Source organism: Tasmannia lanceolata, unplaced genomic scaffold, assembly GCF_043159265.1.
Source record: "Tasmannia lanceolata isolate RefF3 unplaced genomic scaffold, GAP_Taslan_0.1 ptg000025l, whole genome shotgun sequence".
Lineage (NCBI taxonomy): Eukaryota > Viridiplantae > Streptophyta > Magnoliopsida > Canellales > Winteraceae > Tasmannia > Tasmannia lanceolata.
Window position 1 is genome coordinate 12,645,079 of NW_027518702.1, and position 27,591 is coordinate 12,672,669.

Sequence of the window (27,591 nt, forward strand, 5' to 3'; positions counted from 1 at the left end):
GATATTGGCACAACCGTGTTAATTTGTCCCTTGTGTGTGACGATACTCTCTGTACAGGTGTGTTGGAGCAGACTTTACTTTTGCTTGGCGAAGAGGAAAAATACGTGTGTTTTTTAGGAGAGGGATGTGTGTATGATATATGTTTACACTTTACAAGCAGCGTTTAGGCATTGTCGCATGTGGCCCCCGGACCTCCATCCAAAAATTTGTATTTTTCCTATACTAGAAGCCACTGATACTGGCACTACAATGCTTTGACAATTGCACTAACTCACCCTGTCTTTTCTTTTTTAACTGGCTTTCTAGATCTTTTTGAGAATTGCAATAACTTTTGACAGCTCATTAAATAATAAGACAAGATAGATAGTGCAATTATCAAAACATGGCAGTGCCAACATCAATAGCCTTTAAGCCTAAGATAATTGTATATGGCTACTGATATTGGCACTACCATGTTTTGATAATTTCAAAAACTCGACTTGTCTTTTCTTTTTAATGGGATTCTCATAGCTTTTTAATTGGAACTGTAAATACCCTTTGATAATTGTTTAAATAATAAAAGACAAGCACAGTTTGTGCAATTATCAGAACATGGTAGTGCCAATATCAGTAGCCTTGTATTTCGAAGTATTTTAGTACATTGGAATTACAGGATAATTGAATTTTGGAGTATGGCTATTTGGATGTAGGGAAAATAAGTGGAATTCTTTTCTATAGCTCTGTTCACTTGCGTTCCCAGGAAAGCAAATATTTAGAAAACAGCTTATTTTTTTTCCTGACAAGACCTTGATAAGATAGAATTATGGTGTTTACTTGCTTTCCAAGGAAAATAGAATTACACATGTGGAATATTTGCAAAAAAGCAAAAACTGACATGGAAAAGCCCATTTTCCCACCCTTTAGGGATTTTATTTCCTAATAAAAACACACAGATTTCGTTTTCCTGAAAAACTAGTGCAAAAAGAAGGGCAAGCAGTTTCCCTGGAAACCTTTTCCAAAGCAAGTGAATAATCTAGGGAAACTTTTTTCTGCACAGATTCTCTGGATTTCTTTTGCTAATGCCACGTCAGATACCCGGTAAACATTTTCTTTTCCTTTCCCAGGAAAACAAGTGAACAGAGCCTATGGGAAATTAAAATTTCCAATGTCTGTAAAAACATTTTCTTCAGAAGCAAAATTTTTCTCTATTTCAAGAAAAGGCAATGATATTTTCACTCCCCGCAGTACGCATTTGTGCGCCTTTTAACATGATTCGATATCAAAAAGCGTTAAACTGGCCCACTGTTCACATTATAAGGGATGTGAATGCGGACTCCGGGGGTGAAAATATCATTACCCTTCAAGAAAACAAACAGCAGTCCTACTATAATTTATTTTCATTGCAGTATTTTCAGAAGGCCCTGTTTGGATTACAAGAAAACTATCTAGGATAGATATTCTTTTCTTGGGAAAATTTTTTCTTTCAACAATTTGGAGGGAAATGGTAAGACCCTCTAATTCTGATCGGAGAAGAGGAAAAATCAGGTTATTTTTAGGAGAGGGATGTGTGTGTAATTGTTTATGATATATGGGTTTACAATTAGCGATTAGACGTTGTCGCATATGATCCAATCAATGTGGGAACCACAGTCCAAAAGTTAGTATATTTTAAGAGGGCTATTGATGTTGGCACAACCATGTTTTGATAGCTGCACTAAATTTGCTTGTCTTTTATTATTTAAACTGCTGTCAAACGTTATTAAGGTTCCCAAAAAGCTCTCAGAAGTCCATTAAAAAGAAAGTTTGTTCAATTACTAAACACGGCAGTGCTAATATGGGCAGCCTTTAAGAGATGCTTGAAGCCAATATAATTGTATTTTGGACATATCCAAAGGTCCTATCTAGCACAATAACATTAGCCAAAGCTTTGTCCGTGGGCTATTCAATAAAGTGATTTGTCCAGTGCATGAACCATTCATCGCACCCATTCCAGTGCTCAGGGTCTACTACCCCAGTGACCAAGATAAGCCACCTCAATGTATGTATGTGGGCGGAATCGATGCTGGTTGTGCATAAGTACAATATGTCCAATCTCAATGTCTGCAATGAATCGGAGGGTCATATATCCCCGCCACGTAATATATATGATGCAGCGATCTTCTTACAGCAAACAACTCGTGGTGGTTATTCTTAGCAATAACTTCACCTTTGAAATTTGAAGAGCACTTATCACCACTACTTGTAACTTCCAAAGGCCGCCGCCGCAACGTTAACTTTCACTTTAAAAAAAAAATAAAAAAATACCCGTAGCTTCTCCTTTGAAAAGGTCTATTGAATGCTAAAAGGCAACCAAACATGGGATGGGACCAAAATTTAACTTACTCTCCCACATAACTCCCAGGAACAAAAAAAAACCCTGCAACCAAACGGAGTTAGGGATGATCTCTAAGCCCGTATGTATTTTAACTCCTGTTTTTGGCTTTCTAATACACATAAAATCTCTCTCTAAAGAAGGCCTCATTGTTGTAAGGCCTTGCACCATATAATTTCTGTTATGGTTTTACTATTTTAGCTCTTATAAATTTTCTCAGCTTCTCACTAAAATCCAATTTGGTTTGTAACGTAGCGTGTACGTTTTTCTCTCTTTGGAAAGATGAATTCAATAGATAACTTTTTAATTAGTGGGAGATGAGAGAGGGAGAGAGAGGGGGTCCATATAATAATAATTGGATAAGACAAAATCAGTGGTTCTCTCCATCAATAGTGAGCCCCCAAGTGGCTTTCCCCCCAAAATTACATAGCTAATCCCATTTCACAATTGGAATGGTTATAAAATCTTGTCTGCTACACTTCTCATCTTCCAGCAATGGAAAATATATTTCTAGTAGCATTGAACTTCAATGAAGATCTGCTTAATTGATACCATGGTTAAAATTATCACATCTCCCATTAGTGTTGAGATCAACGGCGACGATCAATTATAGGCTCCCTCACAATGCACGCGGGTGCAATTAAGACCGTTGATCTTGTAGACCATCATGATCGATCCATGCTGAATAGACATCCCAGGCATAAGATAAAGAACTAGAAAAAAATCATAAATGAATTAAGGGGATGTGACTAGGTTTGGGTCAGGTCGGGTTACCCATAACCTTAACTATAACCAAATCCGAAATAAAATCGGGCTGGAAAGGCCAACCTTAACCCAACCCAACCCAACCCAACCCAACTGAGGGCCAACCCCAAGCCGAAATCAGGTTAAACCCGTCGGGTCCGGGTTGGGTCCGATCCAAATTACAACCCCAGTCTTAAGAGGGTAAACACGTCTTTTCACTAGTCTTAGCCATGCATCTATGCTCGAACACGTCTCCCCTTCTCGCTCCTTTTTACTCGGGTACAACCTATTTACGTTGTGGCCCAACGTATGGACGGTTTGGATCATCCTATCGAGTGGGCCATACCCTATTTTTTTTTAAAAAAATACGGGTTTAAACTGCCACACGCCATACTGTCCGCGAAATTGCTTAGCAAATCCCTCCTATATCTCTCTATTTTTCTTTTCGAACTCTTTCATTGCTTCTTATGTCTTTGTCCAATCAAAGTGTTTCACTAAAAATAAAATTAGGGTGGAGGCACCAAAACAAGAGGCTAAATTTATCGCTTTATTTATTATTCTCTTTTCCATCGTCATCTTTTTTTCACCACTTTGCCCAAACCCTCATTCTCTTCTCTCTCTCTCTTCGATGGGAGCGAGACGAAGAAATCCCTAAAACCCTAATTCCCTACAAGAAGAAAGGAGTTATAACCCTAACCCTAAAAAAAATTCTCGAACCATGCTCGCTTGGAACCTCGCCAAATCGGCGGAGGAAAAGTTCTTTAGATGGTCGATTAAACACGTCTGTAAATTCCTTCTCAAGAAAAAATTGGGGAAATTTATACTTGGAGATCTCGATCTGAACCAGCTAGAGGTCCAGCTTGGAGATGGCACGATCACGCTTTCGGACCTTGCGCTTAATGTCGATTATCTCAACGAGAAGGTATGAATTCCTAAATTCGGTTTGTTTTTCTCTTCTGTTTGGGGAATTCTAGGGTTTTAGAGTCTAATTCACGGTTCTTAATTCTTCTTTTTTTGTTTTCTTTTTGAATTGTGCGTGTGCTAATTGATTATTAGAAGATTTTTGTCTAATTTGCGTAGTTATTGAACTCCTGTTGCTTTTGAGCTTTTTGGGAAATATAACAATCTTATGACAGCTCTTTGAATACTAAAAGACAAGATGGTTTGTGAAAATATCAAAGTATGGCTGTGCTGATATTATTTCTCAATTTTAATATGTAAATTTTTTTTTTTTTTCGTTTTATGAAAGCTTCTATTTTTTTTTTTTTCAATTTTGAATTTTGAACCGTAAAGCTGTTACTTGTCTAATTGGCCGTAATACGAATAAAACAAAGAAAAAGATAGAAAAAGAGAATGTAAGGGTTGATTCGAGGCAATTGGACCTCCTAACAGTTCAATTCGAGAAGAACCATGACTGTTCTGAAACATAAGTTTCTGTGTTGGATGCAAATTATATTCCTTTTCATTAAGATATAACTCGTTAAATACAAACACAAAGGTGTGCCACATCACCAATCCATTTAACCACTTACATGACACATATTAAGTAACTAACACCCACAAATCTAAAATGCATAATCCTGCAATAAATATTTTGTAACTACATCATATACACCATAACATGACATGTACATTTATGGACTCCAGTTGTTCGAAATTCTGGGGGAATTTTAGGAAATTTAAAAATGTAGCCTTTTCCTTTTATGAAGGCTTCTGTGTGTGTGTGTGTGTGTTTTTTTTTTTTTTAATTTTGAACTGGAAAACTGTTACATGCTTAATTGGCCGTAATACGAATATAACAAAGAAAAAGAAAACGGAAGGGTTGATTTGAGGCAACCGGACCTCTAACGGTTCAATTCGAGAGGAACCGTGACTCTCCTAAAGCATAATTTTCTGTTTTGGTTGCAAATTCTCTACATTTTCATTAAGATACAAGTCTTTATATACAAACAAAAAGGATTGCCACATCACTTCTCTATTAACCCACTTACATGACACATAAGCAATAACTAACACCCACAGTCCTACAACACATTCCCACGACTACATGATAACTACATTACTACTACCTCACAAACACCATAATTATATGCACATATCAAAAGCATAGATGCCCATGATAAATGACTATTGAAACTATATTATTATGCTGTGGGGACAATGTTGTGGCAATTGACTTTGTAGAGAAGACAACTAGGATAGTGATAAAATTCTGCATATAGGTACAGTTGAGGTGCAATTCCAAGTTTGTGCATGGTTCATGGATTTCCTCTTCTGCATGTCTTGCCAGTCTTAGCATTTTCTTAGTGGAGAGTTGATTAATTTTTTTTTTTAAAGTGTGGAGAGTTGATTAATTGGAACTGTTTGATCGACCAGAGGGAAGGGAAAAAGGGAAAAAAACTTGTATTGAAAGAAAGCTAGCCATTGCTGACAGAGAAAGAATTGGCAATAGCAATTGATATGTTTGTAATGTAGAACCAAAAAAGGAAGGTTCACCAAAAGCCACAAAGAAATTAAGCAACCCCAACAGGAAAATAATCTAGAACTACCGAGAGAACAATAGCAATAAAGTGGTGCTGCTCCATTGGGAAACCAGATATGGCATTGTGGTGGAAATTTTTGAGGCAAAAAAATAAATTCAATGAAGGGATCAGATTCAGAGTCTCCAAGCGAGATAGGGTAAAGTTCTGGCATGACAAATGATGTGGCATGACATCCATATTAGAGCTGTTCTGAGATTTATACGAAGTGTCTGTGGATAAGGAGGTGGTTGTGCATGACTGCTTTGATCGAGTAGATGTGAGAATATTGTGGAAAATACATTTTAGATGTAACTTTTTGAGAGGGAGATCGAAAGGGTAGCTTGGTTAATGGAAATATTGGAGGCCTGCTATATTAGAAAGACTGGAGACATTAAAAGGGTTTGGATTTGGAGCTCGCTTGAGCATCAAGTCAATTTACCACCATATTACACTTTGCCCTCTAGCCTCGCAATCAGCTAAAGTGTGGAGTATACCTGCTTCTCCTAGGGTTTGTGCGTTTAGTTGGACTGCCCTCCTTAATAAGATTCTCATAGTGCATCACCTTAGAAATCGTGAGATGAACATTATTGATCATTGCGCCCTATGTGCGGAAGCAGGAGAGACCGTGACTCTCATCTTTATCCATTGGAGGGTAGCGCGAGATTTGGAGCCAAATTCTAAGGAGATTTGGGATGACCTAGGTTTTCCCGCTATTGTTTCCTGAGCTGCTAGAGGCGTGTTTCTCGGCCTATTGGCCAGAAAAAGAAAGGATTATATGGAGAGTAGTGGTATTGGCTACCTTATGAGAGATATTGAAGGAAATAAATGCCAGTCTTTAGGGGATTGATAAAAAGCTCGAGTTTATTGTACACAAAGGTGATAGCGAGATCCTTCTTAGTTTTAAATTCATTTCGTCGCACGCTGTATAGAGGTGGTGTGGAGAGAGATACGTGCCAGTAGAGTGCAGCTGATCGTTCAAAATCCATCTTGGGAATCTCCGGGCCAAGGTATGCTAAATCTCATTTTGACGGATTGAGCATAGGCAACCCAGGGCCAGCTGGGGTTGGTCGTGTTCTTAGGGATGAAAGGTTTAGATCAATTGGGTTTTCTCAGATCCAATTGGAATCACAGATTCAAATGAGGCTGAGGTTAGAGTGCTTCTACATGACATGAGGAATGTAGAGGGCTGGGACCTCAATAAATTGATTGTTAGCTTACCAACTTCTCCAAAAGCTTAAGCTGTTGGAGAAAGGCGTTATTTATCTTTTATACTTTAACATTCCCCCGCACGTGTGGCCCAGTTGGCAAACACGTGGCACATGTGGTCCCACTTTGGGCCAACCATCGCATGTGGATTTTTGCTATCCGGGGTGTTTGAACTCGAGACCTTTGGCTCTGATACCATGTTAACTTATCAACTTCTCCAAAAGCTTAAGCTGTTGGAGAAAGGCGTTATTTATCTTTTATACTTTAACATTGATAATGGAAGGGGACTCACTGTAATTGGGTGGGTGAGTGGGAGCCATCCATACATATGTTAGATGAGATCCTTGCACTTGATGGTGAATCAAGTCACAAACACCCCCGAGTTACCACCCCTGAGACGGTTGCCTTTTGTAGCAATCATCATATCTGCTGGACTTATCTCTGGGTGGGATGGGGTTCAGTCCCATCTTTTCAAAGGTTGGGTCTGTATTATGCAACTTTGAAAGCCCAGGTGCTGGCTCCTTTCGAATGCCTGCCATTTTAGTACCTATGATGATTTGCAAATGCTGGTACTGACAAAACAGTATTCTCAAAGGGGTTAGCGGGAGGGACTTTCGACTAGAAGTTAGGTTCTTTTGTTTGCATAGGGTAGGGTTTAGGTTCTACATTTTGAATTCTTATCGTGATAAGTGACAGAATATCAGGTTTATATTGATGATATGCCCAGTGATATGACACATGGTTAGTATAAAGTTCGAGGCTCTTATGAGGGCTGTAGTATGTAGAAGTTTGAAAGGACTTATCCCTCTAGTATGGCAACCTGACTGGCCTTTTTCTTACTTGGGGACAAATGTTTTCAGAAGAAGAAATGGAAAAAGCTAGATAAAATCCCAGGGATACTGGATACAAAGGGAATTGATTTTACATTTTAGAATCAAAGAAGGGTGCATGTATTTCTATATGCTTTTAGATCCGGATTCACTTGGGTGTCTCAGTTTGGAGTATGGTTATCATAAGACGGGCATACACCCATGCATGGAGTGAGGCTTGATATCTTGATGGTTTGGGATGTGAACTTTTGTGTTTGAGGGATTTAGGATTGTGTTTTTTTTGAAAATTTTCCCATTTTGATTTGTGCAGGAAAATATTTTTGGTGACCAGGTTTTGAGGCTTTGTGCAGGTTTTGGGATGTACATTTGAAGAGATTAAATGTTAAGCCTTTGCACATTGATAGTTTGGGTGTGCACTATTTGGATTCTGCCTGCCATTCAAAAAAAAAAGAAGGGATTCTGCCTCTTTTTCTTTCTTTTTTTCCTCATTTGCATAAGAGTTGTGCTGCACAAAGGTTCTGCAAAGGAACAGATTTAAGGATTATGCTGCTAGGTATTGCATAGAGGGTTTTTTTTTTTTTTTTTTTTGGTTTGGCATTTACTTCTTTTTTTTTTGCATTTTTTTCCTGTCACGTAAGAGTTCTTTTTGCATTAGATATGTAGAAAAAAGACAGGAAACATCAATATTTGTATTGGAACTTCTAATGTAAATCTATACAATTTTCTTCATCTATGGTTTTGATCTCATGTAAGGAACTCTGACCATTACTCCCTGCCCTATTTTAGGTGAACAAATAATTGGAAAATGAAGTAATATTTCATGTTATTTTCTTTTATTTTTTTCTATTTTTTGCTTTAAATTTTTTTTAAAAATTTTTATTTTCTTTCTAGAAAATTTACATCAACTTGTCTGTAGAGCTCAGAAATCTAAAGACCAAATCTTCCATGTTCATTTCCCCTTTTTAAGAAGTAAACTGGCATACTTCTTTTTGCTATTGGTCTAGTATGTGCCTTACTATCTTGTTTGAGGGTGAATATTGATATAGAGCATCATATTGCATTAGATTCTAGGGCTTATGGCTCAATCATTTACATTCACAAATTTTAAACTGAAAAGCTTATGCCTGCTACTCTATTTTCCAGTTGGGTGTGGCGCCAGTCATTGTAAAAGAAGGATCTATTGGCTCCCTACTCGTTCGAATTCCTTGGAAAGTGAAAAATTGTCAAATCGAAGTGGAGGAACTTGAGCTTGTGCTTGGTCCTCGCACGAATAGCAATTTACCAGTAGACATTGATAAATGTACGTCGAGTGAAGATGGCAAACAACATTTGAGCAGTACTTTAGAAAAACTGGATTTCGAAAAGACCCATGAGAGTGCTGAATCTCTTCATCTGGATGTCCATGAAGGAGTTAAGACAATTGCCAAGATGGTAAAATGGTTGCTTACAAGCTTCCATGTAAAAGTAAAAAATCTAATTGTTGCGTTTGATCCCCTTTTGGAAAAGGATGAGAAGAGACCAGAGTCTCAAAGAACCCTGGTCTTTCGTATTTCAGAAACAGAATATGGAACATGTTTTTCTGAAGACGCTAGCACAATTTCTGATTCAAGACTTGATAGCTTTCTAGGGATGAGCAGATTAACAAACTTTGTAAAGTTTCAAGGAGCAATAGTTGAGTTTCTTGAAATGGAAGATGTTGATAATCACTTGCCACTTTCAGGTAGTATGACACCAATTTTGACAGGGGAAATTGGTGGATTCTCGGGGACACTGAAATTAAGTATACCTTGGAAAAATGGTTCTTTAGACATTCGCAAAGTGGATGCAGACATTTGTATTGAGCCTATGTTGTTAAGACTTCAGCCCGGCACCATAAATTGGATAATATCTTTATGGGAATGCCTAAAAAATGTGGGCATGGATGCTAGTAGCAATGTGAATTGCAAGGCTGTAGAATCTCTTTACCTTGACTCTTCGTCACGCTACCATTCTTCTACACTTGGGTCTGCGGTAGACAGAGTGGCAACAGTCAGTGAAAAAAAATCAGCTGGATTATGTTCTCTAATGAGTCAAGAAACCTTAACAGATGGTTTACTACCACAGGCACATTTGATCCTTGACTGGGTCCCAATGTCCATCAACAAAAACCAGAAAGATACAGGTGAAGGTGACTCAGACTATGGGGCCAGGTTTGTTTTTCACTTTATGTTTACTTTATGAAATACTGCAGTTTCTACCACAGCTGTGCTGTAACCACGGTTTTAAATTTACGCCGAAACCCCGAAATTTTGGCTGAAATTTCGAATTTTGCCCAAATTTTGGCCGAAAAATGTTTTTTTTTTTTTTTTTTTTTTAGAATTTTACTTATTTTTCGAAATTTCGGCCTAAATTACTGAAATTTTGGTAATTTCATCCAAAATTTCGTATTAAAAATGTAATTCATCCCCCCTCCTCCCCCCTCCCCGAATTCCAGCTGGAATTTTGTGCTTGGACGAAGCCGAAATTTTAATCCTTGGTTGTGACATTCACCCCTTTTTGCTGCTGCCTGTACTGGACAATGAGGGTCACATTCTGGTTTATGCTCTTGCAAAGTGCAATTCAAATCCTCTAATCCTATCTATTTAAAATTATTGCATGTGTTAGGTTACAATTTGAACCCATCCTGATGTCATGGAAACCTGCCTTTTGTACTGGAAAACAATTCGTCCTTTCCGGAATTATGTACTTTTAGGACAGGTCTCGTACCAACTGTTTACCAATTGTTATCTCAACCCCAGTTTGGTTCAAACCTACCATTAACCTTACCAGAGCCAGTACAGATACATATATTATCGTCTGCCGAGTTTCTTTCATCTGACCTAATTTGGAAAGGTTCTAAAAAGATGTTGAACGTTAGGATTCTTTCGTGTTTATCACTTTTGGGCCCCAGATGTGCCACGCTGACATGTCCTGGTCCGTTCATCGGGCCGTCAAACACAAATTCCATTCATTGCTGTTGATCCTATTTCGATGGGGTGATTCTATCTGATCTATTAGGTCTCATTTAAGGTTCCTCCAAGAGAAGCTGAAATTAACATTTCAGCAGGCCTTAATCCTACAAACGGGATGCTCTTTTGGCATGGACCAGGACCATGAGGGTCACATGCTGGTTTAAGTTCCTTGAAATTCAAATCCTCTAATCCCATTTTTTAAAATTATAGCATTTGTTGGATTACGATTGGAACCTATCCTGATATTATGGGAACCAGCTTTTTGTACCAAAAAAATGCTTCCTTTTTAGAATTGCATACTTTTTGGACCAGCCTTATAAGAACTGTTTACCAATTGCCATTTCAACCCGATATTGGTCCCATCTTACCATCAACCTTACCAGATCCAAGACAAATACCTGTGCTATTGTTTGCCGAGTTTCATTTCGTCTGGTGCCCATTTTCGGGTCCCACATGTGCCACATTGACTTGTTCGGATCTGTTCATCCGACCATTGAACAAAAGACCCAAATTCATTGCCGTTGGCCCATATTGATTGAATTTTCCTAGCCCCTTGATCTATTAGGCCCTGTCTAAGGTTCCCCAAGAGAAGCTAAAGTGTTGATTTCTTCCATCCTTAATCTTACGGATGCAATGTCCTTTTGGCACGGGAACAGATGGGTAGTCCCATGATGCTCCACCAGTTGAATGCTCCCCCCCCCCCCCCCCCCCCCCCCCCCCCCCCACAACACACACACACACACACACACACACCATGTGGGACCCATGATAATCAGGATGCGGTCTCCTTTTAGCATGGGACCGCGTGGGTAGCCTCATGATGTTCCACCAGTTGAACCGTCCCATATATACATGCATGTGCATTGCTCGATTCTACAATCTATTAAATTTATGTGACAAGGAATTTGGTGTTCCTTTACTAACATATTGATTGATGTGGAATACATTACCTATGTAATTCAAAGAAAGTTTTTATTTTTAAACGGTACGTAGGAGTGCCATTTCAAAAAAAAAAGGGACATAGGAGTGCCTATGTTTCAACATTTTTGTTATATAAAAAAAGAGTGCCTATGTTTCATATTTCAATATGGTTGATTATTTTACTGGACCTTTAAATGCTGCTAATATGTACAAGATATTGTGCCATTGCTTCTTTTGCAGCATAGATCAATTTTTCGAATGCTTTGATGGAATGAGAAACTCCCAAGCAGCTTTAGGAAATAGTGGTATATGGAACTGGACTTGTTCTGTTTTTAGTGCAATAACGGCTGCATCCAGTCTTGCTTCTGGATCTGTGCATATTCCCTCTGGTAAGTTCTTTAGTGCCAATTTTCTTTCTATAGGAGATCAAATTTTGTTTGTCTTATGATGTCAATATCACATGCTTGTCTATTTATACAGTTTTGATCACTTCAAGCAATAGCTCTTGATATGCGCGCGCGCGCGCGAGAGAGAGAGAGAGAGAGAGAGAGAGAGAGAGAGAGAGAGAGAGAGAGAGAGAGAGAGAGAGAGAGAGAGAGAGAGAGAGTTACGTGTGAAGTGTGTATTATTGTAGACACCCAATTTTGAAAAAACCAGCTCCCACAATTATTGGTAGAGAGAGAGTTACATGTGAAGTGTGTATTATTGGGGGGCGGGGAGAGAGAGAGAGAGACATGTAAAGTGTGTATTATTGGTCACTAGCATATTTGTACACACACACGTATGTGTGTGAATTACATGTGAAGTGGTATGTATTGAATAATCGGGCATGCACAACAGTGCATGTCACTAGGTACTCAATATTTTTAAACCATTATGGGCGGTTTTTTACTTATAGCTTTTTAGTGTCTATTTGTACTTATTCTAGCAGTTCATGAAGTTTCATCTAAAATGTCCATCATTTACATATGTTTCCATAAGTTTTTTGTGATTTTATTGGATTTTCACCGAAATTTCCATCCAAAACCATCATGTTTCCATTTCGTCACGGCAGAAACGTATACAGGAACCGAAATCAAAACTTGAAAGTTGAAACCTTGCATGCATGTGTGTGTGTTAATCAATTCTATTTTTATTTTGCTGAGTAAAAAAGAAAAAGTGGATTTTTTAGCAAATGTAGATTGTGTAACATTTAATCTGAAAGGTATAGAACCTATTTTCATTGAGCTGAAATCCATCGTTGCTTTCTAATTGACTAGATTAAACTGAAATCCATCATTGCTTGCTAATTGACTAGGTTAAACCTATAATCTAATATCCACCTTGATATTTTTGTTTGAAAACTTTAATGGATTTGGATACATTTACCACCTTTCCACGATTTTTTTGAATGTTTTTCATGATTTATGCTATGGTAGGTTTTAATTCTAGCGGTTTTTCTTGTGCAGAACAACAGCATGTTGAAACAAACCTAAAGGTTACTATTGTTGGGATTTCTGTTATCCTTTCTTTCCATGATGTAGACCAGAATCTGTCAAGTGATCTGACGAGTGGTCATGGAAGTTTTGGAGACTTAAATGAAATTAAAAATAAGAGTTGCTCAAGTGGAAATGTGGTAATGCCCTCATTGAATGGGTTCAGTGCTGACTCTGCTATGCCTAGTACCCTAATTGGCGATCATTATCTAGAAGCAAAATGTCGAGATCTACTTCTTACTTTACAGGTAATAATTGTGTTCACTGATTTTTTGTATTTCTATATTTAGTTGGAGCAATTTTTTTATTTTCCTGATTGGTTCTTAGAGTAATTTTAGACTTCTGACAAAGTCAACAGATATCTCCTCAAAAAATGGAGTTTGATGCAATGATAAAGCACATTGAAGTTGATGACTGCTTTGATTATGGGAGCAAGGCTGTGGATTTTGGCTGCTCAGACCGTGAGAAAAATATTTTTTGCCAGATGATTTTGTTCCAACGTTTGCAGGCTGAAGTCCAAGCTGCTCTGCCTCCATTGCCTTTTTATGCCCCAGACCCTAAATCAAAAGAAACCATAAATGTGTGTGGTAATATGGAGTCCCCGGATGGTAATGTACCAGGAATCGGCCATAAAACTATCTGTAGGGGTGAAATTGTCAAGGTAAAACTTTTACAGACTCTGGGTGATTGTGGCTGCCAAGTTGCTGTCAGTTCCATTTCTTCAGATAACATGTCAAGGGCATCAACGTCTTTTTCCGTCAAGCTTCCGCCATTTATTTTATGGGTGAACTTTCAATTGATAAATGCACTGTTGGATTTCTATAAGAAAGTGGGAAATTCATTTGAAAGCAACAAAAAGTTTAGGGCTGAGGTTTCTGATGAGAAGCATGATTTGTCATATCATGGAGATGTGAAAACAGGTGCATGCACTTATGTTAAGACCGTGTCTCCAAAAACAAGTGTACAAGGGAATATTTACTTTCCCCATGCAAGGACCATTTTATGTTTCCCTTTTGAAAGTCATGGGGACTTTAAACACTTCTGTCCATGGGATGAGTTTGTAGGCCTTGATTTCTCTCCATCTTTGAGTATGGACAAAGTAGCAGCCAAATTTCCAATTCCGACTGTAAATTCTTCAAAAGGGTATTCCGATATTCCTTCCAGTTCCATCAATTTGAACTTTGGAGATCTTAACGTGTACTTAATTACTTCTACATGTAGCCATGATGCTGGAAAGAATTCCTGCCACATTAACAAACAAACATTTTCTGCTGAGAAGATTATGTCTGTTGTCAGAGCAACAAATAATCATTATTCTGGCATTAGGATGTTTTGGCAGGCGGGTCCCGTTACAGGACCTTGGATTGCAAGCAAAGCTCGGCGCCTGGCTTGTTCACATGTTTCAAGTAGAAGCAAAGTAACGGGAAACGGTTATGAATTTGCTTCTGTTACAACTGTTGAAGATTTAGAGACAAATTGTCGTGCAAGGCAAGAGATGATCCTGAGCTCTGCCTTAGTCTTGCAAATTTATCTCGCACCTGTTAGGATCAATCTTGGCGCTTCTCAATATAGACTACTACATCGTCTTCTAAATCAAGTCATGGATGGTATGAGTTCTACTCTGAATGATAGTGTTAAGAGTGAGCAAGCTTATTCCAGTAATGGAAATTCATTTCAGGCATCGGTTCTCGTGGAATGTGATGTCGTAGATCTTTCCCTTCACTTGGAAAATGAGATAGATATCAAATGCTCAATGCAGAAGGAACTCTCAGGCTCATGGGACAGTCTGCGACTGACAATTGAGAAGTTTGAGCTGCTAACTGTGTCAAATATTGGGGGAATTACAGGCGCCAATTTTGTTTGGGTAAGCCATGATGAAGGCGAGCTGTGGGGTTCTCTTACTGGGATAAATGATGTTTCTGGAGCAGCCCAAGATTTTCTTCTAATATCCTGTAAGAACTCTGCAATGTGCCGTGGTGATGGAGAAGGTAACAATGCACTATCTTCTGGGTCTGCTGGTACAGTTATCATACACATGTGGGACCCACAGTCAGTTCAAAGTTTCACATCTGTAACTGTCAGATGTGGCACTATAGTTGCCCCTGGTGGTCGTTTGGATTGGTTTAATGAAATATGCAACTTTTTTAGTTTGCCGCCTTGTGAGAATGAACAAGCAGGTGACGATAAATTGCAGAATGAAATTTTTGAAGATAATGCATCCTGTGAAGCATCATTCTTTCTTGACTTGGTTGATATTGCTCTGAGTTATGAGCCCCACATAAAGATCAATGATGGCTTTTTTGAATCTGATTGTGAAAGTTCATCTAAACCCATTGGAGAATCTGGTGAACAGTACGTTGGATGTCTTTTGGCTTCGGCTTTATTGAATTTTTCCAGTAAAACTGTGGCAGATGCTGCGTCCAGTGACTATAAAATAAGATTACAGGATGTTGGGCTGCTTCTTTGTGGATCACCTGGGTTCAAAACTGACAGAACCACCTATGCCGTAGGCTATCTTCGCAGGAGTGGCTATGTTAAAGTTGCTGGAGAGGCACTCGTGGAAGCTATCTTAAAAACTAATTGTGATAATGGCCTGCTATGGGAATTAGAGTGTTCCGAGTCTCATGTCAATCTCGATACCTGCCATGACACCACCGCTGGTCTTATTCGTTTGTTAGCTCAACTCCAACAGCTTTTTGCACCTGATATTGAGGAGTCTATTGTGCATTTGCAAACTCGGTGGAATACTGTTCAGCAGGGTATCACTAATTCAACAGAGATCTACGACAGTTCTCCGGGCTCCCCGGCTATTCACGGGCAGCCCTTAAACAGAGATGTTGACAGTAGATCTGCGGTAGTTGGACTGATGGACGAGATACTTGAGGACGCCTTTTACTTGAATGGAAATCTGAGTGGCTCATCCGATTCGCGCAAAGTACAACCTCATATTTCACTTGATGGAACTCTGACCGGGGATGGGTATAACTTGAACATCAGTACCGCTTCAGCTTGTGATGTTTTCCCTCTAAATGTCTCTTTTAACAGGTCAATTTCTGGATTAGGATTGGAAAGTGTTCAGGCTTCATCATCTCTACAGAATGCTGGCTTCCCAGAATTCATAGAAGGGTATTACATCTCTGAGTTGGTTCACCTGTCGCAATTATCTGCAAACAACCATTCATTAAATGAAAAGGATTTTAATTGCAAATCCAAGAATGCAGTTCACACAGATGCTGAAAGTGGAAGGGCTGGATGGTACAAGGAGAGTTCTTTGAAAATCGTGGAAGATCATATTTCAAATATAAATGATAAGTCTGCAGGAAAGCATATACATGAAAAAGACACACTTCCTTCCATCAATTCTACATTACATGGTGAGTCCTGCAAGCCAAAAGGACGGATACTTCTTAAGAACATAAACGTTAGATGGAGAATGTATGGTGGATCTGACTGGCCAAACTCAAGGGAAAATGATCCGCTTACCATGAAAACAGGTGGGAGGGACACGACAGTTTGCCTAGAGCTTACATTATCTGGCATGAACCTTCATTATGACATGTTTCCTGATGGAGAAATATATGTGTCAAAGCTTTCACTCTCTATTCAGGATTTTCATCTCTATGATAACAGCATGAGTGCTCCTTGGAAAATGGTATGGATTCGCAACTTCTGGGATTTTTTAAAGGGAAATGATATTAGCACAACCATATCAAAGTATGGTTGTGCTGATAACATTTCCCTTTTAAAATTGAATCATATCCTCACTGTATAAATTGCAATTTTTTAGAAATAAGCTGCTCATGTGGTTTATATTGAAGGTGTTGGGTTATTATCATTCAAAAGATCATCCTAGAGAATCCTGTGCAAAAGCATTCAAGTTGGACTTAGAAGCTGTCAGGCCAGATCGACTGACCCCTCTCGAGGAATACAGGTAAGTGCAGAATCTGTTTTCTGTTTTAGACTTTAGTTGATCCATCTGTTTGTCACTTTATGTAATATAATATCATCTACAAAATGTAATATAATTAGAAGATCTGAAATCCCATCTGATCTAAGACATCAGAGGTTCTCCAAGGAGATTCTGATCCATAATGAATCATATATGTTGCACAAATTCTTGTAAACTGGCAAAGATTGCCCATAGCGATGTCCAACTTTGATTTTCCGTTGATTTGGGTAAGACACTTTTAGATTTCTCTCTCTATATCTCTTTTTCTTGAATCACCTATATCATAACTTATTACTAAACAGAGGTTTTGAGTTCCACCCTTCTCAGTAGAAATCTTTTAATGAAATTTAAAGATTATTTTTGTATAACCCATTATATTCATACTATTTTAGAAAATATTATAAGTTTTAATTTATTAAAATATATTACTGAATCCAAAAATCCTTTTTCCTTTCTTTTTGCCGACCCCAACTAGTTTGGGACAAAGGCGTAGTTTAGTTGAGTTGTGTTGCCGACTACAGTTCTCTTAGTTGTTCCTTTGCTAAGGTCTGTAAAGAATCACATTGGGGAACCCCACCCCCATTAGGCCCTTGACACGAGCAAGAAATCTCTAAATGCTTTTGAAATCTTGTTGTATCCTTTCAGGATTTAAGACCCTTCCTTTTCTGGATTTATAATAATAATACTGAAAATTTAGGATATTCTACACCTTAATTGCCAAAAGTGGAAGAGGATGTGTTAGTGGGAGCAACATCAAGTAGGGGCGAAGTTCTCCAAGTGTATACTCCATGCTATCATTTTTAGCCTAGTAGCACTTCTCTTGAAGCACATGGAAGTTGCTTTTGACGAATTTGTCCGAGTATTACCTTTAACACTCTAGTTGAAATTATGCCTGATGCATCGGTAATGCGGGGGTCTTGAAATTTCAGGATATATTAAAATGAAAAAGGGAGAATATGTTTATTGGGGATGGTAATCTATGTAGATTTAAAACTAGTTTCTTTTTAGGTGCCGGGGGCGGGGGGGGGATTAGACTCCTTGAAACATGCTGTCTACCCTCAGCCACGTCCTCTCCTGCATTGGTAACATTACGTATGATGATGATCAACCCCAATCAACTAGAAGCAGTGTTACCACCAAGGCCTTCATAACCCCCACGGTGGTACTAGGAATCCTCCAACCACTACACCACTTGCCAATAACTGAAAGTTCTTTGTGATAAAGAAGATAATAAAAGACCATTCCCTTGGTTCAAACTATCAAATGGCCAGTAGGGTAAGACTCACATGCAACAGACCATCTGCGAAATGCCTTTTGCGATGGACACTAGGAAATCCCTCTGAAGTCTGATTGAGGTTCTATCCATGTGGCACGATTTTAAGTTGGTGCAGACACGGGGGCATCTTTTATTTTTGAAAAGGACGGGGGCATCTTTTATAACCCTAATAATTAGAGAGAGGAGGGGCAACTTGTTATTCTCTTTGCAAGAAAAGGGCACATGCTATGCCCGGATGTTATTCGTTAAAAACACCTGTTTTTATGACTAAATGATGTAAAAATAGAGCCTAAGATTAAAAATTTAAGGTGTTTAATAGCTATAAAGAAATTTACATTCTAAGTTATTTAATAGCTATCAAGAAATTTCATGAATAAGATATTTAATATTGGTAAGTTTACATTTACGGCATTTAATAGTTAAAGGGAACTTCCCATTCGAGGAAAAAAGAACTTCACATTTATAAGGTTTAAAATAAACTCTGGACACCCCAATTTCCCTATCATATATGATATAGATGACTTTGTCACCTTAAAACTGACACTATCATATATATGTTGAAAACATGAAGTAAATGTGAAATATAAGGGAAGTGTTGAGCCCCTGCACTTGATTTCAGTACTGCAGATTGCTGTGTTGTACTTTTGGAACCCAACATCTTATAAGCTTGTGTAGACTTCGTTCCTTCGTTTCCTTTTTTTTTTAAAGAAAAATTAGAAGTTGATAGATGCATTAATCTACGAAAATGGTCAAAAGCCTGCAAGAATGGCTATTTGCTTGATTTTTAGTTTTGCATATGATTGCTATTGCATCTTACCAACAATTTTTTTTGGTTGTCTCTTACAAAATGAGAGGAAGTTCACGTGTATGAGACTTTTGGTCCTTTTCGACCTTCCACCACATTCCTATTGTATGTCTTTGTTGCTCTGTGATTATAAAGCATTTTACCAAACAATCTTTTTTTTTACTCTGATTCTTTTGCATTAGTTTTATATGTAATTCATAGATTTTTCTATTATCACTAAAAAAGAAGAAATTAAGTGTACTGCATAGGTTTCTCTCTTTTGACATGGACAGTGAAATAGGAATAATGTTGTTCAAGTGCTGAATTTTGGTTTTCCCCAGGTTACGCCTTGCGCTTCTTCCCGTGGTACTTCATCTTGATCAAGGCCAACTTGATTTTCTCATTAGCTTCTTTGCATGCAAGGATTCATCCACTGATCACTCTCTAAATCTTTGTAACGATATGGGTGGTTCAAGAATGATGCAGAAGAGTGGCTGTTTCGGAGGGCAGACTATTGTGGAGGAGGCACTGCTTCCGTTTTTCCAGGCATGTTATTAAAAACCGTGTTTGTCTTATTTTTTTTGGTCTATGTTTATTACAATATTTAAAATCGGTACCAGTTTTTGTATTTTATTTTGCCACTGTTAGATGTCTGTTATGGGCATCGTTGTCAAACTCTTACGAGTCGTATAAGTCAACTCCTGAGTCAAGTCGAGTCGCTGGGCTTTCGAGGCGAGTTGCGTGGGTGTCTCGCCTATGTTGAAGACTCTTACAAGTCGTCTGGTGACTCAAACGAGTCTCTGTGAGTCGACTCGAAAAACTAAGACTCTTACGAGTCAAGTCGAGTCATTGGGCCTGGGCTTTCTTGTTTTGATGGTTGAAAACTTTGAAGTTGGAAGTTAGAACTTAATTATTTTTGTGCATGCAAGTTACTACCATATAGTTATTTATCTTTTTGGCCTAGTGCTTTATTTATGTGCTATTGGGTTATATTTTTTACATGGTTCATCTTTTGATATAAAATTATATTTTTTCATCTAAATTTCTGTTCTTGTCAAAACTCTTACGAGTCACGGGTCATAAAATTAAGAAATCGACTCATGAGTCGTCATGGGTTGACAACTATGGTTGCGGGATCATATTTTATCATTTTTTTGTATGCGATAAGTTATTTCGCTGGAAGTTGGATCACATTTTATGCTTTATCAAAATTAATTTGATTTTGTTAATTTCCATCATTCACCTTTTTAAAGTTTTCTTATCGATTTCTTCTGCTACGTTGTGCTTGTTACTCTTTTTAGGTTATGAATAATTTGTTACATCAAGCACTGCTTTCTGTGACTAAATCATTTTCCTTAAATGTGGATTTCGTGAAATGTTAGTGAATGACATTCTTGTACTTTTGTCCCAGAAATGTGACATTTGGCCTGCAGTTGTACGGGTGGATTATACCCCCCGTCACATTGACTTGGCAGCATTACAAGGAGGCAACTATGCAGAACTTCTTAACTTGGTTCCCTGGAAGGTAAACAGCTCATTTGTGGCGACAGCTTCCACTAATGCTAATATCATTTTAAATTCAAGGTTTGAAATTTAGGTTTTGGTATCGGGTGTGGCTGAAAAAGAAATTTCGGCCAAAATTCGGTAAAAAAACAAAATAAGGTAAATTTTGGATTTTTTTTTTCAGATTGCATTTTCCTGAAATTTCTGTGTGTCGGCTGAAATTTAAAACCATGGCTAAATTTATGATAGCTTCATTGGTCAACAAAATGCAAAACACTAAAACTGTGAAAAATAATTTCCATCTTAATATTTTGTAATGCAGGATGGGAGCCCTGGTCCCGAATGCAATCTGAATATTAATGAAAGATGTCATTTAAAAAAAAAAAAGGAAAAGTGAAATAAATAATTAGTCACCCTCAACTATCATAGATCCTTAAATCTGCTCCTTAATCAGCTGAGTATCCTGTTTATGACTTGAGACAAGCCCCTTAATCGCTCTTTGCTTCAGTCCCCTATTTCGTATTATGGTAATTTGATATGATGAAAATATGTTTGTGACCCCTTGCCTGTCTTTTGTGTTTTGGGGTTGAGTATTTTGTTACACAATGTTTTGGTGCAGCGAACATACATCCTTTCTTAGCTTGTGCATATTTGTATATGGATATTACTAGGTACTTGCTTGGTTGATCAGGGGAACCGAGATTTCTGATGGTATGTGACAATTCAATGCAGGGAATTGAGCTACAGCTCAAGCATGTTCATGCAGTTGGTGTTTATGGCTGGAGCAGCGTCTGTCAGACAATAATAGGGGAGTGGTTGGAAGATATTTCACATAATCAGGTTCATAAATTGTTGAAAGGGCTTGCTCCTATTCGGTCATTGTTTGCCGTTGGTTCTGGTGCTGCCAAACTTGTGTCATTACCAGTTAAGAACTACAGGAAAGATCGCAGGTTGCTCAAGGGGATGCAACGAGGTACATAGCTCCTATTCGGCCATTCTTTGAATGTCTAATTTAAAATTTTGGTTTATTAGCTTAGTTTTCTTTGGACATTTTTTTTTTACCTGAAAAATATTATTTAATGAATATGCATATCTTTATTAAAAGGCTACTGATATTTGTACTGCCATGTCCTGATAATGAGAGAAACTAACATTTTCTATTATTATTAAGCAGCTGTCAAAGCTATTACAATTGCCCAAAAGCTCTCAGCAGCCAATTAATAGGAAAAGACAATGTGAGTTTGTCTCATTATCAGAACATGGTAGTGCAAATATCAGTAGCTTTATTAAAATTATGCTATATATAGGCTACTGATATTGGCACTGCCTTGCTTTGATAACTGCACTAAGTCACTAACTCATCTTGTCTTTTATTATTTAAACTGCTGTCAAAGGTTATTACAGTTCACAAAAAGCTCTCAGAAGCCAATTAAAAAAAAGAAAAGACAAGCTGTGTTTGTGTTACTATTAAAGCATGGCAGTGTTAAAATCAGAAGCCTATATATACGAATATGTATATATATGAATGTTTAGGACTTTTACACTGGAAGCCTGTTTTACATATAGTACAGAATATTAGTAAGCAACGAGTTAAAATAGAACAAAATAAAGTTTCCATTTTCTTATAGAAGATAAACAAAATTAGGGAAGAAGTTTGAGCCATAGTATTGGGTGTTCCCATCAGTAAAGTGGGCCACCCCAACACTGCACCTAGAATAGTGGAGTTAAATTGCTTCAATTCCATGTTCTCGTGTCATTGAAAGTGTATGTATTAATCTTTCACTTTTTGCATGGAACATCTTTCTACAATGTTAGTTGACACGCACTTTAATGGCTCAGGTCTGCCCCATTATTTGGTAGTGATGCAGAACCCAAAAGAAAAGAAAACTAAAAAGGGAAAATTTATATCTTCCTATGACTAGATTTAAGAATAAAGTGATAGAATAGACCAAATCAGGGTTCAGATCTGATAAACTGGAACGACAGGATCAAATTAATAGAGAAGATAATATGATCTTTACTGGGGAAGACAAAAGATTTTGGATCTGGAATACATCAGGTGATTTCTCCGTTAAGTCATTCTACCATCATCTAGTGACTAACCCGGTGTCTTCCAAGGTAAGCTAGAGTGTGGACTATCTAGGCTCCTCCCAGAGTTTGCACACTTGGATGGGCGGCATTAAGAGATAGAATTCAGACAATGGACTTTCTTAGAAAGAGAAAGTTTTTTATTATTGACCATTGCTCTCTATGTATTGAGGCGGGGGAATCGGTTAATCATTTATTTTTTCACTGCAAGTTTGCGAGAAAAATTTGGAGTAAATTGTTAAGCAGGTATGGCATCTCTTGGGTATTTCCAGAATCTCTCCTAGATCTATTTGTGGGTTGGTCGGTTAACCCATGAAAAGAAAGAGGTAGTGGAATATCTCCTTCCTAGCTACTTTGTGGGTGATATGAAAGGAAAGAAATGCAAGAATTTTCAAAGGCAAAGCTAAGAGCACATCATATTTATATGTTAAAGTGATAGCTCTATCAATATCATGGACAAAATCTCTCCCTCTATTCAAATTTGTGTCAGCTTATGATATGTGGGAAAGGTGAAGAGATATTTGTTTCAATGGAGAGAGTAAATAGAATATAGTTCATCAGTGGGAACCTCCTCTGTTGGGCTCTCTAAAGCTCAACTTTGATGTTCCTAGTTTGGAAAATCCGGGTCCTGCTGGAATTGGGGGTGTCCTAAGAAATGACCTCGGCAAGATTCTTTGGACTTTTGCCAGGCCTATTGGGACGACGGACGCCACAGAAGCCAAAGTGCGTGCAACGCATCAAGGTTTGGAGCTAGTCAAGGAAAATCGTCTTAATAATGTAGTGATTGAAAGCGGTTCATCTAATGTTATTCGGTGGCTCAAACGACCTCAAAAAACCCCATGAAGATTTGTTAGATGGTTCGACAAAATGTTTGATTGGGTGAAATCATTGGAGGTTGTGTTTCATCATGTGCGGCGTTCTGCTAATCAGGTGGCAGATGGTTTAGCTAGAGTAGGAGTTACCAAGGATTCTCTAGCTCTATTTGATTCTCTCCCGCCGTGATCCCATATTCTTGTATTGTTATGTGATGTTCTCTCTCTCTCTCTCTCTCTTTTTTTTTGAATGGTAATGTTCTCTCTCTCTCTCTCTCTCTCTTTTTATTTTGAAAATTGACTTTTATTAATAAAAACTAACAAGGGACAAGATGCCCCCTAAAATAGTAGATATAACATCCCAATTACACCATGATGCTTCTGTTAGTCTACAGACAACTATTCCCGAAAGCCTCGGGTACACAATGGATGACCTAATGTTCTCTCCTTTCTATGATGTACTCTGACCATCTTGGTCTCTCTTTTAATATATAAAGCTATCAGTTTCAAAAAATGATCTATAATGGAGGAAACACAAACTTAAACAATTACTTCAGTAATAAAATAGGAAAAATAGGAATGCTAGTGTCACATCAGCAAAACCCCAGGCCTCACACCTAGGTTCAAGGCCTCACATCTTAGAGAAGGTTTCAGACCCATTCTTGTAAGCTTTTGCAGAAAAATCTTTTTTCTTTCATTCATAATCTCTGATTTTCTATGGCCCCGGGCCTTAAATAAACTTCTCCAACACCACTTAATCTAAACTCATTCAAACTCCATGACCTAAACTCAATCAACTCACAGACCAAACATCTCACACCTCTTCTAGTAACAAATCCTGTCAAGTCACACTGATCCAATGGACTATATGACTTTAACCCTTAATAACGTCTCACTTAAATAATAAAACCCAATGGAAAAATAAAGAAACTATCCTAACATGGGTCTTGGTGGAATGGGCTCCTTATTGAAAGATAACAAGTCGTAGGAGACTACTTGACTGAAGTCCAACAACTCCTTGACTTGTCCTGCCTAAAGCTGTACGCCGTGTTAACTCCTCTCAACATTTCTTTAAAATAAAGTGGGTCATCCCCGTAGGCCCCTCTTCGTTTCATGGTTGATCACCATCCCCCGTTCTTCCTAATGCTGATTTTGATGTCCATCAGGTATTTTGTCACCTTAGTTGTTCATATAATAATCATACAATACCTTTGGTAAACCTTCATCCCTAATGATCTTACTCTTCCTTCCAATGTGATCCAACTGGCACGTGGGCTGTTTCTTAGGAGGGCATAGTTTTGCTTTGTTCGAGAGTCCTGCAATGTATGAATATCTACTCGACATAAGTCATGATCCAGATTCTTGGTTTTCCAATGTCCCAAATCCCATTATTTAGGGGCAGTTTCTGACATTTTTTCAGGTCTAGTTTCATAGTTCTAGGCCAGATTTCTAGTTTGTTTAGGATTTTGTGATTTTGAAAATAGGAAGATTTTAGCTAGGGGAGTTTTTAAAACCAGACCTGTTTGTGGTTTAGGAATAAACCACTTGTTCATGTCTTTAGATCTTGTGGGAACTGTGGATCAGATTGTCATTTCATTAACCTAGACATTTGTGGATATATTATTACTAGAGAAACAGCTGATCTAACTCCCTATCTTGAGGTGAAGAATTGAATTTTAATTCCAAGTATGTTTGTTCCATTTCTTCATCTCATTTCTGTTATGCCATTTGCCTTGGTTATATTCTTTTGGACATGGATCTGGACTATAAAGTGAAGGCCTACAACTATGTGCTACTCATATGGTTATTGTTTTACCAGGGGCAATTGCATTTCTTAGAAGTATTTCACTTGAAGCTGTTGGGCTGGGGGTGCATTTGGCAGCTGGAGCTCATGACATCCTACTTCAAACAGAATATATTCTTACAAGCATTCCACCCTCTGTTCCAATGCCCGTGAGAGGCAGACCAGAGAGAAGTGTACGATCTAATCAGCCTAAAGATGCCCAACAAGGGATCCAACAGGTATTCATTTTATTTTTTCAACATTTTGAAGTTACAAATGTTTTCGATAGATGATAGTGCTTCAAAATGGCTATGAAAACAATTCAATTTACTCAAGGACTCTTTGGATGCCTGCTAAAAAATATTTGCATATGATTTTGCATGCATATAATCTCATTTTCATATAACCATATATGCAAGTAATGGTCATAATAGTTTTAGGCTACTGATATGCACACAACCATGTTTTGATAACGGGGCAAACTCACCTCGTCTTTACACACTTTAATTGGCTGCTGAGAGCTTTTTTGTTAATTGTAATAACCTTTGACAGCTGGTCATAATAGTTTTAGCCTTTTATAGTGTTCCATATGTGCTTGTAGAGCATTTAAGACACGTATTTTGTGTCTCTTTATTCTGGTTGACAGGCTTATGAAAGTCTCAGCGATGGTCTTGGGAAGGCAGCTAATGCCCTAGTTGGGAATCCCCTCAAGACATATCAGCGTGGGGCCGGTGCAGCTTCAGCACTGCTAAGTGCTGTCCGCTCGGCCCCCGCAGCTGCTATTGCACCCGCCTCTGCTACCGCACGGGCCGCACACTGTGCCCTTCTCGGAGTGAGAAACAGGTCCACTTCTAGCTCAACCTCCTCTTCAGAAGCTTTTCCTTTCATCAGTTTTTTTTGGCTTCTTTTTCCTTTCATCATTAATCCACATTGTTTAGAAACAAGGATTCCTTGCTAACTTAGTTGAACTTGGCTGCAGCTTAAATCCTGAACTTAAGAAAGAATCGATAGAGAAATATTCGGGCCCCACTAAACCTCGGGATCGCAGAAAATGGTTTGGACACTAAATTTAGTAGAATTAACCACCATACATTCCATTATTGGAGTTTTGATGATTCATACCTTCTGCTTGCTCCTTTTTCACCTTAGAAGTTCGGTATTTTTTATGGTTTTCCATGTGATGCAGAGGACTCAAATTACAAGGAATTATTGAACTTTTCCTTGTGACTTTGTGAATGCTATGTAACAACAGCCTGTATCATGTAAGTTGGAACTTCTTCTAACCAAGGTTTAAAATTTCGATTTCGGTACCGGTTTCGGTCTTCCCTAAAACCGAAATTTCGACCGAAATTCTGAAATTTTGGTCGAAATTCCGGAGACAAATTCCGAAATTTCGGACCGAAATTTTGTAACCCTTTTTTTTTAAAAAATAAAAAAGTAATTTTCTCGAAATTTCGGACTGAAATTACCGAAATTTGGTAAATGGCGAAATTTCTAATTTCGCCAAATACCGGTTTCGGTCCCCACCGAAAACCGAAATTTCGGTACAAAATTTTAAACCATGCTTCTAACATAAGACTTATCTCTGTGTATGGCATTGCAGTGTCTAACAAGGGTTTATTTTTTGGATACAGGTGTACAGTTTTTTGATCAGATTCTTTACACATCAGAAATAAGATGGTATGTCTATACAAAGTGTAAATAGAAAATGTTTGAGTCTAGAGTCTTACAGTTTGGTCCCACGTGCCTTGTCGCTTAAATTTTGCGACTAGCTCATATAACATATGTAAATATCATATGCCCCTTTATCATTCTTTCCCAGTTCAATTGTAATGTTTGCATTTGGTGTTCATTTTGAAGAAATTTCTTATAATTGAAACCATGGGGCGATATGTGATCTCAGACCACATTTATAAGTTAAGGTAGACAGAATCTATTTGCAGCAACTTTCAGTTTCAATAGTTTTTCTTAGTCTTTTATTAGTTATATTTACATCTATATGTTCCTTATTTCTTATTACTGTTCTGTCTAGATTAATTACCTTAACTCATTAAAAAAATTTCCACAGATGACGACACTCATTTCATGCCACATATTCAAAGCATCTCCATCTTCCCTAATAATCCTGCAAATTTTAATATTAGCTTCAAATACGAATCACCTTCAGTGGAGAGAAGGAAACAACTGGAATAGAACCTGTTCTTTTATCATGGATTATATAAATATTTCTACTGATCGATTGCTGTTCTACCCTTTCCTTCCTCCACCTTCATCTGCATGCTCCACCTCTCATGAATTATCCTCAAGGTTTCGAATGTCGGTTTTGGCCACTGCGGCCGGAATAATGTAAAATTTGGT

General features: G+C 38.0%; 1 protein-coding gene across 1 annotated transcript; it reads left to right on the forward strand.

Annotated features, from left to right (window-relative positions):
- Positions 1-3,651: 3,651 nt before the first annotated feature.
- ATG2 (autophagy 2) lies at positions 3,652-27,179 on the forward strand. Its single transcript, XM_077368893.1, has 14 exons — positions 3,652-4,016; positions 8,796-9,841; positions 11,804-11,952; positions 13,012-13,286; positions 13,397-16,690; positions 16,857-16,969; positions 19,389-19,593; positions 20,459-20,572; positions 21,283-21,523; positions 25,270-25,472; positions 25,880-26,076; positions 26,213-26,287; positions 26,420-26,495; positions 26,868-27,179. Coding segments are annotated over exons 1-13 (6,117 nt in total). The 5' UTR covers positions 3,652-3,812; the 3' UTR covers positions 26,421-26,495; positions 26,868-27,179.
- Positions 27,180-27,591: the final 412 nt, after the last annotated feature.

Bases quoted from the DNA above. Each gene is read 5' to 3' on its own strand.
- ATG2 (XM_077368893.1), top strand. From the start codon at position 3,813: ATGCTCGCTTGGAACCTCGCCAAATCGGCGGAGGAAAAGTTCTTTAGA. The intron at 4,017-8,795 runs GTATGAATTCCT...TCTATTTTCCAG, and splicing joins TCGATTATCTCAACGAGAAG to TTGGGTGTGGCGCCAGTCAT. The intron at 21,524-25,269 runs GTACATAGCTCC...TTGTTTTACCAG, and splicing joins GCTCAAGGGGATGCAACGAG to GGGCAATTGCATTTCTTAGA.